The following is a 15,561-nucleotide window of genomic DNA, read 5'->3' on the forward strand; positions in this document are numbered from 1 at the left end:
TAGAAAGAGCTCTTGATAAATACTTTTAAAAAAAATGATTTAATCATATTCTTTTAAAGTTGTCATAGCTGTGTTTCCTACCAAAGTCTTGAAAACACCACTCCAGTCCAGTCTCCTGCCTGTTACAGACCAACAGCGTCTCACTCTCTGCAGATGTTCCCCATCAGCTGTCTCGGTGTAAATCACATCAGGCAGTGGCCAGGAAGTAGCCATGTCCTGCGCTTACATGGCATGATAGTATGCTAGCCCATGGCTAGTGCTGCCAGGCATTACGTGGGCCGTCCGTGGGGGTTCTAGCCTGCCTGGCTCAAACTGAGTGTTGAAATCCCAGCCAGCTCCTGAAGCCTGCAGGCTTCCTCCGCAGAGCTGGCTCCTGCCTGGGCTACTGCCTCCCCCATTGCGTACAGGAAAAACTCAGTGCTGAGGCTTATTCCTGCTCTCAAAGGCTAGGAATTTCACTTGCAGATACTTTCCTCATGTTTATTTTCCAGGTCTGGGAGACCTTCAAAGGAGCCTGGGCTGCAGAAGGGTGACAGGTTCTCCTTCCTTAAGAAATGAGGAAATGCCAGAGACCTCTTTCCCCTGAAACCCAGTACTGCACTGCACGTCGCCTTCAGTGTCAGAAGGCACCTTTCTGAAAGTCCAATTATACTTTTATATAATTCAGACACATCCAGAAATGGAGTTGTATTTGTGGGGAGGTCCTGATACCACCGTTTACAGAAAGGACTCCGAGACTCATCTCTGGGTAACTGTTGAAGACTCAGCCCCGTGACTACGGGTTTGTACACCGTACAAAGGAGATCAGTTCCTGGGGTCCTCACAAATGTAGTTAACACTTCTGTTTGATTTCCCCTTCCTCTGTTTGAAACTGTTACTTCTCATCCTATTGCTCCACTCCCTGACAAAGAGTCCCTCCCCATCTTTCCTGTAGGCCCCCTTCAGGTACTGGAAGGCTGCTATAAGGTCTCCCCGGAGCCGTCTCTTCTCCAGGCTGAACAACCCCAACTCTCTCAGCCTGTCTTCGCAGGAGAGGTGCACGCTTTTTATTTGTGCATCAGAAAATTGTACCCATGTACGCTAAAGATGCTACTCCTGCAAAAAGTCTCAGTCTCAGCTGTCTGTGGCACACAACCTGTCACATGAAGTTAGAGTGGATATGGGAACTACATGTCTTGGAGAACTCAGGTTGCCTGTAGTCATCCTCCACTAAAATAAAATATGGCCTCTGTTGCAACAAGTTATTTCTCTCTCTCTCTCTCTCTCCCCTTTGGAAAGTTTCATTGTGTAAGTAGATTGGGGAAAATAAAGACCACAAAGCACATATATACATGCCTTATTTTTTGCGCTCTTTCCCACAGCATCCACTCCAAATCCACTTGGAGACCACTGACGCTGGAGCTGGAATGACCTTGACTGCCCTAGTACTTAGGTCTGTGTTAATTAGTTGGTGGGTCCCAGCTCTGTAATTCCTGGATTATGACAACACTGAAAGGTATGAGGTGCCCTGCGTAGCACAGTGGGATCTCATACACCGTAACCGCATAATGACAGTTATGATAAATAAAGATTTGACATCAGGAGATATTCTTATGTATTGTTATTTGACTTTAAAAACTCTTTGCATGTCATACTAGTGGTTAAACTAGTATAGTACTACTACTGTACTACTACTGTACAGTAGGTAAGTGTAAAGAAGGGCAGCCCAGAGGTTACAGCATTGTCCAACAACTTGGAAAACTCAGGACCAAGTTTTGACAGTTGCATACATCCCTTTGGATTTCAGGCTCATTTTGTATTCAGCCTCTTTGTGACTCATTCTGCTGTCTGCAAACTGAGGATACTGATGCTTCTCTGCTTCAGAGGAATATTATACCGATAAATACAGTCAGAAGTTCTGAGGTCTCAGGATGGTAAACACCATACAGCCAGACTTCATTTATCTGTGGTCAGATTGTCCGGGCCGTGGATGAAAAGCCAGCTTGGGTCTAACACGATTTATTAGCTCAGGCAGAGCGCCACGTGAATGCAGTTACACTCTTCCTAGAGCCAGCTCCGCTCTGGATAGAGCACATCTGCTTTTGTGAGAACCTAGCTGGCTCCATCCCGAGGCAGCTCAGGTATTTCAGCACCGCATTCCCACAAGTAGAAGTGTTGAGGGGTGGAAAGGAGCAGAAACACCCAGCACAGAGCCGGCCTGGATCCAGCTGGGTTTACGAGTCCTGGCTTTGTGCCATCAGTGCCAGACCCACGCTGCCTCCCCAGCCTTCGCACCTGCTCCGTGGCACCCCAGGTCCTATGGGGCTCATTCGGTCAGGCACAGCAGGTCCAGCACCGCGACCAAGGAGCCACAGTCCATCGGTACCTGCAGCGCTGGGGAACAGGCTGTGAGCGAGGAGCAGAGAAATGTCTCTGTGGGGTCAGTGTAGTTGATGCTATGAGGAATTAACAGACCCTCCTGCATCAGAGCTAAATTAATCTCGAACCTCTTGGGCGCTCCCTTGTTTCATCCTCTCTTATTCATGCTATTTGGGTTCCCGCTTTACCAGCTCTACAATTCCTCTGCTAAGTGGCTAGAAACAGCTAAAAACCACTTGCTAAAGTTGTACTTTAGGATTTCAAGAGCCATCTTCCCAGCACAATGAAAGTGGGACACCAAAGAAGAGGCTCTGGAAGGTGCGAGACAAGATTTTAGGAAGCCAGAAGAAAAGGACAGGAAAATAAAGGTCTTAAAACCAGGGGTGAAAGAAAGAAAGAGAGCTAAGTACCAAACACTGCAGGAAGGAAAAAAAAAAAAACACCACCAAAAAAAAGAGGGAGAGAAGCGAGCAGGACAAGGCGCCCCGAGGCTCTGAGCGGCGCAGGGAGAGGACGCGGAGGGTTTTCGGGGAGCGGAGCAGCCCGCCGGGGAAGAGCCTCCCGGGGCGGGGGTCTCGGTGCTCGGGGCGGGCGCTGGGGCCCGGAGGGGCGGGGGCGGGGGCGCGGCGCCGGGCGGCGCTGGGGCCGGGCGGCGGGATGGCGGGTCCCGCAGCACCACCTCCGCCCCGCATCCCCGCCGAGCCCGCACGGCCCCGCCGCTGCCCCCGGCCGGCGGCCCCCGCCCCGCCTCATAAAAGGAGCGGGCGGCGGGCGAAGCTGGGGGGGGAGCCCGGCGCGGACGCATGTGGCCGGGAGCCCCGGCCCGCTCCTGCCCGCGGGGGGCTGTCCCCCGCACCCGGCGGCGGGGCGGGATGGCGGCGGGGCCGCGCCGCGGAAGGTAGGATGGGGTCGGGGCGGAGGGGGCGGCTTGGCCCCGCCGTGGCCGCGACCTGAGCGGCGGTGGGCGGGGTGCGCCCCTGCGCCGGGATAAATAGCGCTTTCCCCCGCCTGACAGCCCGTCCCCGGGGCGCAGGGGGGTGCCGAGCGGCAGCGCTCGCCCGCGGCTGGCGGGGAAAAGTTGGGGCTCTCGGTGACTGCGCTCTGTGGTCCCGCTCCTGCCCCGACCTGGGGTTTTTGGTTTAGTTATTTTTTCCCCCTTTTTTTTTTGTTTTTCGGGGAGAGACGGAGAAGGGGGAGGACCGGGAAAGCCACGAGCCAAGCTTTTCCCCTCTCTCTCTCTCTTTCTCTCTCTCTCTCTCCCTGCAGCGCGGGGGAGATGCTGGAAGCGGCTGTGAGTTTGCAGCGCCCGAGAAGGGGAGCAAGAGGCGTGTGAGCTCCTGCCGGGTCCCTGCGGCGCGCCGCCGGCCCCTCCTCGCCCGGGGCCGCTCGCAGCCCCGCCGGCCGCCCCTCGCTGCCGCTGGAGGCGGCTGCCCAGCCCAGCGGCCCAGGATGCGGTTTCGCCTCTTCTCCTTTGCCTTGATCATCCTGAACTGTATGGATTACGGCCACTGCCAAGCCGGCCGCTGGAGACGCAGCAAGAGAGGTGAGTAGCGCCGCTCGCCCGGGACGCTCGCCCGAGGCGGCGGGCGGGAGTGCTTGCGGGGCAGGAGGCGGGCGACCGGAGCGCTGCGTGCCCGTCCCCTCCCCGCCGAGGAAGGGGAACTCGCCGGCAGGTGAGTCGCCCACCCGACTGCCTGGTAGCCACGTGGGGCGGCGAGCAGGACGGGGGGGCGCGGGGCCGGGCCGGCGTGGCGACCCCGCCGCGGGGCTGCTCGCCGCCCTCCTGCCGGGGAGGCCGGGCCGGGAGCGGGAGGAGCGGCGTGGACGGGAGCTCCGGTGAGAAAGGACCGGCCGGAGCGGCGCGGCCGCTCCGCCACCCGCCTTGGGGCTGGCGAGGACGGGGATGCGGAGCGGTAGGTGCCACCCCCCGAGGTCCCCATCCCCCGCTGCGGCGGTGCCCACCTCCCCAGCGGGGCCGGGGTCGCGCAGGGCGCTGCCCGCCGCGGGAAGGGCGCTGCCGGCAGCCGCCGCCGGCCCCGGCCGCAGCCAGCGGTGGAAGTCGCCGGTTTCGTCCTCGTCCAACAGCAGCCGGAGGGTCGCCCTCAGCCCCTGCTGTTGAGGCTGGCGAGGCCGTGGGTGGGCTTTGAGGCTGCCTTCCGTGGACGGACCCTTGGAGTGACCGCGGCGTTTCCGCGGCTTCCCCCGGCCGGCCCGCGGGAGAACGGCGGCGGCGGAGCCAACCGCGCCTTTCCCAGCGCCTGAACCCGGGGGTTTCTCTGCCGCCAGCTCTTGCTCGAAAGGCGCAGAGCCCTTTGAAGGGGGGAAAAAAACCAGAGAGAAACGGTGCGATAGGGTCTGTTTTCCTGAGATGCTGGTGCCGGGATTGCCAGGGTTAGGAGTCGGGGCGGTGAAATGTGCCAGTACAGCACCCATGTGGACGAAAAGGTTTACTGCAGCTCTGCCCCAGCTGTCAGGGCTGTCTGTGGGGTTTCTCTCTTTCTTATTTTTTTTTCCTTTTTTTTTTTTTTTTGCGGGGGGGGGATACACCTTCAGCATAAAATGTTTTTATTATCCACCTATTCTGAATTATTTTTCTATCCCTTTTCCTATTATTTTCTCGGTCGTGTCTTCCCCCCCCCACTTATAAAGTTAGCTGAAAATCAGGTGGCTCAGCCGCTGAGAAATCTGTATTTTTGAAAGAATTGCACTTTTAGCACAATTACTTGGAAGGGATGGGAGCTGACATCTCCAGTGTTAAGCCGGTACGAACAGTAATAAAAGCGTGAAAGGAAAATAGTTTGCGCTTTCATGCGTATGTCACCTTCAGTGTAGGTACAAATAAAATTGTAAAGCGGTTTAGTTTTGATGGTTTTTCAACAGATGGTTTCCAGAATTTAATTTTTGTGTGTGTGGCTAAACCGATAGCAGTCCTTTAAAGTGACCAGACTATCTGTGCTAACAAAGGGTATACTGTGTCTTTAATTAAATGTGGAACTACTTAGAGTGCTGGCTAGACAGCGGAGGGTGATAGTGGTATTTCTGCTTTACAACAGAGCTTAAGGATTGCATTGTGGGAGTACCGAAATGAATAGACATCTAACTCGAGTTGTGTGAATTGTCCTCCTACAAAAACTTAAGCTGGTTTTAATTGATCTCATGTTCGCTGATTGATCTTAGACCAATTGTTGTGCTTGTCGAACAGTTGGCTTTTCCAAAGGAGATTGATTTAAATTAGTTTTTAGTTTAGTTATTGGATAAATACCGTCAGTATTGACAGTTGACTTACTGGCACTGTTTTGTGCTATCACCTAAGGGTTTTGTTTTGCGCTTTGAAGAATGCAGTCTTTTTCAGTTAATAAGGCTCAAGAAGTGAGCATAGCCAGTTCTAAGCACTGAAAGCAAAATCTAAGAATGTATTCAAATTATAATAGACATTTGCCATGACACATGCAGTCTGAAGTAATGCTTTCGTACAGGACCCAAAATTCCAATAATTTCACAATTTTTCCATATCCCATCTGCAAATAATCAGGCATTCACTGTGGGGTACTGGCAGTTAAAATTTCTCTGGCATTCTGTTTTGTCTGTTACATGATCTCAGATGCTCCATAATATCATTTTCTTAATGAAATAAAAGTTTTGGCATGGATTAAGTCTCCTGTGCGGTAGAAATCAATTGCATTCAGTCTGGAATTATGGGCAAATATCATGTGTAGCTGATTTTTTTCTTTTAAAGCAGCTAAATGTACAGTAAACTTTAAGTCTATATGCCTGTATTGGCATCTGCGTGGATTTGCAGCTGGTGGAGAATACTCTAGTAAACAAGAGTTTAGTAAATTTGTGGGGGATGGTTCCTGTTCAAGGAGTGTCATAAAGGCGAAGATGCATACTCCCCTCCTGGATGTTCGCACTCCGTATTAGATGTACGTACAGAAAGGGGTAATATCTGTGGCAATGAGTGAATAGTTAGCAACAGTGGTGATGGCAAAATATCCTCAGGTGGAGATAGGAGGAGTGCCCGGGGAAGGAAATTTCCCCAAGTGTTTCTCAGATCTCAGTATAGCTCCGTGGGTGGTGTTTATAGGAGTATATGTATATGTGGAGGAACACAGTAGCTGGAATCAAAATTATGTCAATTAAATCTCTATCATCTTAATGTAAGATGGCAATCGCGATGACAAGCCAGTTATTAATATAGGAAGCTGTTACATGGATTTTCAACTAGAAGAAAAACCTGTTCAGATATGGGGGAGTGTAATTTAGCTAACGAGACACTTACCTGAGACAGAGATAATCTTGGAACCCGTCTCAGTTGGATTGTGTGGTCAGACTTTGGGGAAGATTGATGATTTGAGCACTAGGGAAAAGGAACCAGTGTTAGAAATATTCGATTGAAGTAAATACCACATCTGCTTTTATAGAGACTTCACTAACTGCAAAAGAGTAATTTACTATCTGAAAAAAAACCCCAAACCCAAAAAAGCCCCAACCAAACCACAAAGAATATCTTTTAATTGTCCAACATTATCCAATAATTTACCTATTCTATCTTCCTCTCTTTGAACTGGAAACATGTTTTACATTTGGAGGACATTTAACTTTTTGTCTATGGGTTAGGTCTTAAAATCTTATAAGGAAGCTGTACTTTGAGATATGTGTTTTCCTCAGGTGTTACGTTAAATGCTTGTAACAGAATTGGTAGAAGAACAGAGACATGTTAACGCTTTTGGGAGTAATTTCCTTGGTACTTGTGATCAGTAGTAAAGCTTTGGAGGGTAGCTTCTGTTCCTCAGCCCCTTACTACTTAGGATAGTTAGTCATTAAACATTCTTTGTATACACATCATTACTACAGCAGTAAGACTATCCTAATAGTATAAACGATTGAAAAGTCAAAATTTTTAAACTTTCAGCAACTTACCCTCTATTGTCTGGTAAGTCTGAGGAAGTTTCTTAAACTGAAATGTCAGCAGAAGTCAAAACTTCGGTGTGAATGGCTGAATACTGAAGCAGCTAACGATGCAGTGTTACCGAGGATGACCAATGCTCCATTGCACTGGGAAGATTTGCAGAAGAGATGCTCAAAATGCCAAGAGCGCGATTCACCATGAAAACAGACACCCAAGTTTAGATGCTTGGTTCAGTTTCCCGAAGTAGGTTTCTAATGCTGCTTGTGATATTTAAAAGGTTATTCCTTCGGGCCTGGCATGTACACGACCTTCTTGAGCAACCAGAGGCCAGGCAGGATGCTCTGGAGCGAGTCAGATGCATCTGACACCCTTTAGGTATCTCAAGGCCCATTATGGCGGAAACTGAAAATGGGGAGCAGTGCTGGGTGTTGCTGTAGGTATGCTTTCCCTTGCCTGTATCCATCCCTTTAGCTTCCATTACAGGTCTTTTGGGGTGAGGATACTGGGTTAGATGGGTGCACCTGGTCAGACCTTGAAGTCTATGCTTATATGCTTTTGTATTAAAACCTGCGGGAAGACTTACATTGTGATGAAGAACTTACATTTTTCTGCTTGATAAATATGACTTAATTTTTTGTTTTTCCTATTTTGGGGAAGCGGGGGATATATATTTTCCAGGGCTTGGCTGAAATCTGTTACTAGTGCAACGCAAAATGCATGAAAAATACCAAAAGTGAGTTTGTATACTAATACAGGGAAGCTAAGATGGTAACGAAGAATGCAGTTTCTCACTTAAACATGTCATTTAAAATATACAGGCCAGCATAATTACTGTGATAAAGTATGTTAGCATGGTGTTGTTTACATAATCTGCTTTTAATGAAAAATATGACATTACTTAAAAGCTAGAAAGTGGAAGAGGTGTTGACTACCAAAATTCAAGGCATAAAGAAATAAACAATGGTCTTTCTGTAAGCTGTTTCTTTGTTTTTTTTTTTTCCTTTCTCTTGCTATTTCTGCCAAGAGCGTGACTATCCCATGGAGGGCTGCATTTCATTTCTGATTATCTAGTTATTTTTTAATACCCCAAAACCTTAGCTAACCATAGTTGAGAGGGGACTGTCTAGTCAAACCTGCAGACCATCACCGGCTGCAAACTTTTCCCAGTATGCTACACATCACTCAGAAGCTTATAGCTGACCATAACGTCCTTTTCCAAAAGTGTGTCCTTGATTATAAACTCCAAGCGTGGGATTCATGTGGCTACATGTAATTACCTGCAACATGAATGTCTACATTTTCTTTTATAATTGATGTAGTGCTAGTTGGTACAGTCCATGGAGCTGTCGGTACAATTTAACTCATCCTACAACAGGTGCCTGCCTTTGATCAGATAAAGTGTACCCCAAATTCAATAAGTATAAAATAAGATGACTTGATTACCGCAATCTGTAATTGAGGTGTAGTTCAGATGTACACGTCTTCATTGTTAGCCCCTGAAGTAAGCTGAAATCAGCCCCCCATGAGAAGGGATCCACCACATCCAATCTTCTCAGCTATATTAAAATTTCATGTTGGTGCAGCTCTTAACTTTAACAGATACGGTCCCTGAAAGTTTTATTTTCTCTTGTATTAGAGACTTACTTAGTTTCAGGTATTTTTTTAATGCTAAATTAAATTCCTCAGGCATGCCCTCTCTTTTCACCTCAGAGTTTTGTTCAGGCACAGTTGGAGAACCTTCTGTATTTGTCTAGGCTCCAAGTATTTGCTAATCCTTTCTTAGTGAAAAGCATGACTTCATACATGTTGGCTCTTGATAATGCACAAATGTAACAGCTTGATCCTTTCATCATGGCCTGCTTTAGACACCAAAATTAGGTGCTGCCATGGTTTGTATACTCATTGTCTTTGTACTTGTTTAGCAGATGCAGTGCTTCGGAAAGTGTCAGTTGAGTGCTGCAAAGTCACTTTGTGCATGCAGAGTAAATCTGTCACTTTTTGGGACAGTAGTGTTGGGCTTAAAGCCTGTTCCCAAGTAAGTTTTGGTGTAGAGTATTGAACAGACTTGTGATATGACTCTCTGATACTTGGCTTCTGACAAATCCATCTTAGGAAGTAAAAAGTGTCAAATGGATCTTGCTTCTGAGTACCATCAGGCAGATGCAGAGTTTGGGTCGTACAGCTATTTCTCCTGTCTACATGATGGCTTTGTCCAGCCAGCTCCATACATAAAGGCTGTTTATTGACCAGGGTCTACTGTTACCCTTGTTGAACTTTGCAAATCTGTGTGCAATAAGGTAATGTGTAAGCCTGACTTGAAACCTAGCTGCATCACTTCATTCTCTCTACATCTGGCTGTTCCAGATCTCACAGGGTTTACCATGAGGTGAACCGTCCTGTCCATTTTTATAGAATCATAGAATGGTTTATGTTGGAAGGGGCCTTAAAGATCATCTAGTTCCACCCCCCTGCCGTGGGCAGGGACACCTCCCACTAGACCAGGCTGCTCAAAGCCCCATCCAGCCTGGCCTTGAACACTTCCAGGGATGGGGCATCCACAGCTTCCCTGGGCAACCTGTTCCAGTGCCTCACCACCTTCACAGTAAAGAATTTCTTCCTAGAATCTAATCTAAAACTCCCCTCTTTCAGTTTGAAACTGTTACTTCTCATCCTATTGCTCCACTCCCTGACAAAGAGTCCCTCCCCATCCTTCCTGTAGGCCCCCTTCAGGTACTGGAAGGCTGCTATAAGGTCTCCCCGGAGCCGTCTCTTCTCCAGGCTGAACAACCCCAACTCTCTCAGCCTGTCTTCGCAGGAGAGGTGCTCCAGCCCTTTGATCATCTGTGAGCCCTCCTCTGGACCTGTTCCAACAGGTCCATGTCCTTCTTATGTTGGTGTCCCTAGAGCTGGACGCAGTACTCCAAGTGGGGTCTCACCAGAGCGGAGTAGAGGAGCAGAATCACCTCCCTGGAACTGCTGGCCATGCTTCTTTTGATGCAGCCCAGGATGTGGTTGGCTTTCTGGGCTGTGAGCGAACATTGCTGGCTCATATTGAGCTTCTCATCAACCAACACCCCAAAGTCCTTCTCCTCAGGGCTGCTCTCAGTCCATTCTTTGCCCACCCCTAATTAGCAAATACTTTTTCAAAACTCTGAGGAGAAATGAAGTCGAAAGGGATCAGGGTGGTGGTCTCCCCAGTGTATGGCCCCAAAAGGCAGATGATGGTGCAACATAGTGTCAAACATGGGAGAGGTCAGAGTGAAAGAATGAGTCTGACAGACACTCTAATTAATGTCACTTTTCAATGCAGTTTCTGCAGTGGGAGGGAAGGCAGGAAGGAGGAATTACAAGAAACTGGTGTTTGTACATAATCCTATTTCAAAATACTTAATTGATGTGAAAGTCGATGTTCTGAGCATGGAATGGAGATGAAAACTGTAACTCATCTAAAATGATGGAGTATCACAATAGTTTCTTATGTAGATCTTCCTCTGAGACTACAGGGATTTGAGACCTTAATCGTGTGCTTTACTTTGGGATTGTTCCATTTTAGCACCTTGATTTTGAAGCTATGCACATCTCTGACCTTTATCTATCAAACTGTGGTCCACGGAGCAGGCGTGAGCATTTTCTGGACATGTACAGGTCACACTGTCTCATCCTTGTGTTTGTACCTAAATACTCTTGAATGCAACACTCCAATGAACATATATAGCTTTGCTTTAATCTTGCTCTATTTGGGTGCAATTGCTTGTAGCTTAAATGCGAAGTTGTCGCTTCAAATTTCTTTTTACTTGGTAGCACGTGAAAGATTGGTGACTAAGTTTCCTGACCTTTCCTCTTGTTTATGGACTTGAATGTACAAAGCCAAAGGAAAAAAAAGCAAAAGGACAGAAAAAAAAGAGTAAAATTGTTGCACGGGGCAGAAAGAGATGATTGGTTTTTTTAAGGGAAAGCAGAGAAGCAACTAGCGTTTTAGGCACCTTGATTATGTGATCAAGGGGAGGTTTTTAAGATCCCATCTATTAAGATCCAGTGAGCAGTGTGTCCTGGCAAAAAATATTCCTTCTCTTTGTTTCACTGTAATAGGAGAAATATCTTTTGATAGCAGGCACTTTGCAAGTCGTAGCATCCAGTAATTAATCAGTTATGTATTTCTTTTTAAACACCAATTTCAGTAGAGCCAGGTACCTGATGTATCTGTAAGGCTTTGTCCTTTTATGAGGGAATGGAATTTATGCTATCTGCTCTCATTCCTTTTTTTTTTTTCATTGTTTTTATGGCATGTTTGTATGACTGTAACAAGGAAAGTGTAAGTAATTACAGGTAATATTTAGAAGAGGCATGCAGTTCCATAATTATGTTTCAAAATAAACACTTTTAATTGAATTATGAATGTTATTTGAAGAGGGTAATAGCAAATCTCATGTAGGATTAACATAGATCCAAAACATTATGAAAATCTTTCTAGTACGATTTTCTGTTTTTAAAAAACAATTTTTGCTCTCTAGGATTTAAAAAATGTAAATCTAAAAATAATCCAGAGCATATGGTTTAGGGATTATGAGTCTCAAATTTACCTCACAGAAAGTTTTGTCTATTTTTTTGGAGAATTGTCAAGGTTTTCTCCATCTTGATGAAAACCAGACCCAAACATAGATGTAGTGAGATGGAGGGAGGGACTTAAAAGATAAATAGTGTTTGTGATGTTGGCTTTTAGGTACTGCCTAAATCGGTGCTTTTTTTTTTTTTTCAGTCACTGGGCAGTTGCATGAACACTAACTGGATCATGTGCAGCAATGAAGACCATGTCTGTGCCTTCTTATATATTGGGAGAAACTTGCACTGCTTTGCACTGCAAAGGGACAACAGTATTTGTGTTAGAGAATTGCAGCGGTGTGACAAAATATAAACTTCCTGATCCAGACACGTTATTTTCTTTTTTGAATTGAAATGCTGGCTGAAATATGTTACACACAAATACATACTCTGCACTAATGTATGGTCTTTTCAGCCGTATGGTTGCCACCTTTGAAATACCAAAAAACCCCCAAACTAGCCACATCAGAGAAATGGCTGTTGTGCATGCACAGATTAATCTGCACATGTAGAGCAGCGCTGACAACACCCAGCGCGTCCATACTAAAACTTGCTGGCCAAGTTGGAAACCACTGAAACAGCAACCATGCTTAGCAAAGATAGGTGTTACTGATTTCCTCTTTTTTCTTTCTTGAATTACTCAAAAAAAAAATTGGTAGATACGATATTGTGTGCCCAGGTGGCCAAGAAGGCCAACAGCATTCTGGCTTGTATCAGGAATAGCATGGCCAGCAGGAGCAGGGAAGTGATCGTGCCTCTGTACTCGGCACTGGTGAGGCCTCACCTCGAGTGCTGCGTTCAGTTCTGGGCCCCTCTGTACAAGAGGGACGTGGAAGTGCTGGAGCGTGTCCAGAGGAGAGCTACCAGGCTGGTGAGGGGTCTGGAGACCAGGTCATATGAGGAGAGGCTGAGGGAGCTGGGCATGTTTAGCTTGGAGAAGAGGAGGCTGAGGGGAGACCTCATTGCCCTCTACAACTACCTGAAAGGAGGCTGTAGAGAGGTGGGTGTTGGCCCCTTCTCCCAAGTGAATGATGACAGGACCAGAGGAAATGGTCTGAAGCTGCAGCAGGGGAGGTTTAGATTGGATATTAGGAGGAATTACTTTACTGAAAGAGTGGTCAGGCACTGGAACAGCCTGCCCAGGGAGGTGGTTGAGTCACCATCCCTAGAGGTATTTAAGAAACATCTAGATATGGCGCTTCAGGGCATGCTCTAGTGGCAGAGATTGTAGGTTGTTTGGTTGGACTCGATGATCTTAAGGGTCCTTTCCAGCCATGAAGATTCTGTGATTCTGCGATATATTTTCATCATAAGCCTACCAATTTACCTAGTGATTCCACTGACAAGTGTGTAGCTACATCTCTTGAATAGGAATTAAAGTTTCATCATCTTTCACTTTGCCTATATTGAGATGGTACTTAAAGTTCCCAGCTGAGGTGAGGCCCTGTAGCATTGTCCCTGCTTAGACAATAACCTCTGAATTAATGTTGCCAGAGCAGAATCTGTCCCGGATTTCCCTCCACTAGCAGAAATGTTCTTTGGCCTTTCATTACAGCTAGTTCAGATCTGGTCTAGGTGTCATTTTACACAGTGTATGCTAATAACGTTAAGGAACACGGATTCAGTTTTGACTCAGCAAGAGTAACCGTCACTCAGTGGCAATGCACCCAAGGAGCATTAGGTTGTGTTCACAGCACAGCAACACAGCAGCTACTTGCTTTTAGTTTGATTAAAACTATTGCCAATTATTGCAAGATGCTTAGAAGTAGCCTCTGATGGCTTCACTCTTGCAAGGGACATAAATCCAACGAACATTTTATAGAGGGTTTGTTTATTTATCTGCCCTCAACAAATTACATGTTTTAATACTTTAATCATGAGCATTCCCAGGAGGTGTTTCTACCTCTAAATTTGGTCTCCTGTTCTCTCCAGAATGGTCAATCTTCTCTCCCCTACTTTGCTGAAGAGTCTGTTGTGACGAAAGTTGACTTTCTGAGGGATGTCCAAGGGAAGGCACCTTTCGGAGTAGGGCAGTTGTGTGCCTTTGCTGTTGTGATCTACTCCTGTGGCAACAGATGATGACAGGACAGTTCTTCAACGTAGGCTCCTTGCCTGGGACATCAAAAATATATCTGGCCTGTTTGTGTCTTTTTTGGTGATTTTTAAGATGTTCAGCAAAGACTGATTGCATGTGGGCAGATCACCTGTCTCATGTCTCTGTTGTCTATATGACGTGGTTCAGTGCTGGGAACTCTGCCTTGCTGGTAGGAGGGTACCTTCAGGAAGTCAGAAGGATTGCTTTCACTGTTAGTCTTCCCACAAGTAAAACTTTTGGTTACTACATGTATGCGTCAATGGCAATGGGAATAGAAAATAAATCCCTCTTTTATGTAAATGCTTAGCAGCGTTCCAGTGTGAAATGTTAATATTATGGCAGTGAAGGAGTTAATGATGGAAGCGTCTAATTGAAATGGTTCTTCTAGACAGGTGCTTTGGCTTCCAACTGTATTTCTCACAGCACTACTGCAGCATGCTGGAGCGCAGCAACTTCACTGCTGCTGAGATGACAGCGGGTCATGGGTTCTCTTTTTAGCTCATGAAACTGCAGAATTACAAGTTCTTACCATAACTCTTTTATTCAGTCTCAGATTTTGCAGCACTTCACCTGTAGCCCTTGCCCTTCAAAGGTTTTATTTGGAATTAAGTTTTAGCAAACATTTGTAGCTACGGCTGGGAAGTAAAATGAGAAAAAAACCCAACTTTTTTGTAGTGTTTAAAGTAACTGTTTTTTTCTATAAAGCTTGCTTCCATTCAAGTTTACTGTGTTTTGTCTGGTTTTTTTTAGTATAGGTTGTTGTAGAAACAGAAAACTATGAACTGCTTCAATGCAATATGTGCTGTGAAACTGAGAAGCAAATCTTCTGCAAAATCCCATATTTAGGTGAACAGAACCTGTAGGCCACCTTGTGCTATACGGTGTTTGTCTCTACTGCTGTACAGATGTGTAGTAGTAAAAATAGGTACTTCTGAAGGGTTCAAGTAAACAAAACTGACACGGGGTAGGAAGGGAAGAGGAGGCGCAGAATAACCTTGTGATTAACAGTTTGGGACAAAGCTGGCCATCTGAGCTCCAGTTTTGATTCTTAGACTTGTTCATGTTCTCTGGATTATGTAACCCCTCTGTGTTAAGGGCACGTGCTAGCACAAAATAAAGTATTTCCTCCATTTCAGATAGCAGAGTTCAGCCTCATCTGTATCTCTCTCAGCAAGGAAGTCAACAATTTTCCTGTTATCTTCCCATATTTGTGCTGCACATGCTCTATCCATCTCTCTCTCGCATAAGCTCTTCAACCCAATACAGACTCCTATATTGCGTCGAAGGGAATTTAGTTTCACTCAACTTTGGGTACAAGAAGAGGAGGATATTGTCTGTTCTTCTGCTAAAAGTGTCTTGTTATTTGCATCTTGTGCCAGCAGTATTCTGGAAATTACCCCCTATCCAGGGGGACCTCAACAAGCTGGAGAAATCAAAAGGAACCTCATGAAGTTCATGAAGAAGTGCAAAGTCCTGCACCTGGGAAAGAACAACCCCATGCATCAATATATGCTGGGGGCCAACCGGCTGGAAAACAGCTTGGCAGAAAAGGCCCTGGGGGTCCTGGTGGGCGCTATGTTGAACATGAGCCAGCAATGTG

General features: G+C 46.5%; 1 protein-coding gene across 2 annotated transcripts in view; it reads left to right on the forward strand.

The window, feature by feature from the left end:
* Nucleotides 1-3,148: 3,148 nt before the first annotated feature.
* The window catches only part of RSPO2 (R-spondin 2), a 108,401-nt gene continuing 95,988 nt past the window's right edge, over nt 3,149-15,561 (forward strand). Inside the window, exons 1-2 of one of the 2 annotated variants that reach the window (XM_054191642.1) lie at nt 3,149-3,256; nt 3,625-3,901. In XM_054191642.1, the coding sequence (XP_054047617.1) occupies nt 3,808-3,901 (94 nt within the window). In that variant the 5' untranslated portion in view covers nt 3,149-3,256; nt 3,625-3,807. Of the gene's footprint in view, nt 3,257-3,535; nt 3,902-15,561 lie in introns of those variants that run through there. The other variant, XM_054191644.1, reaches the window with a different exon arrangement.

Source organism: Rissa tridactyla, chromosome 2, assembly GCF_028500815.1.
Source record: "Rissa tridactyla isolate bRisTri1 chromosome 2, bRisTri1.patW.cur.20221130, whole genome shotgun sequence".
In the NCBI taxonomy this organism is placed as follows: Eukaryota; Metazoa; Chordata; class Aves; order Charadriiformes; family Laridae; genus Rissa; species Rissa tridactyla.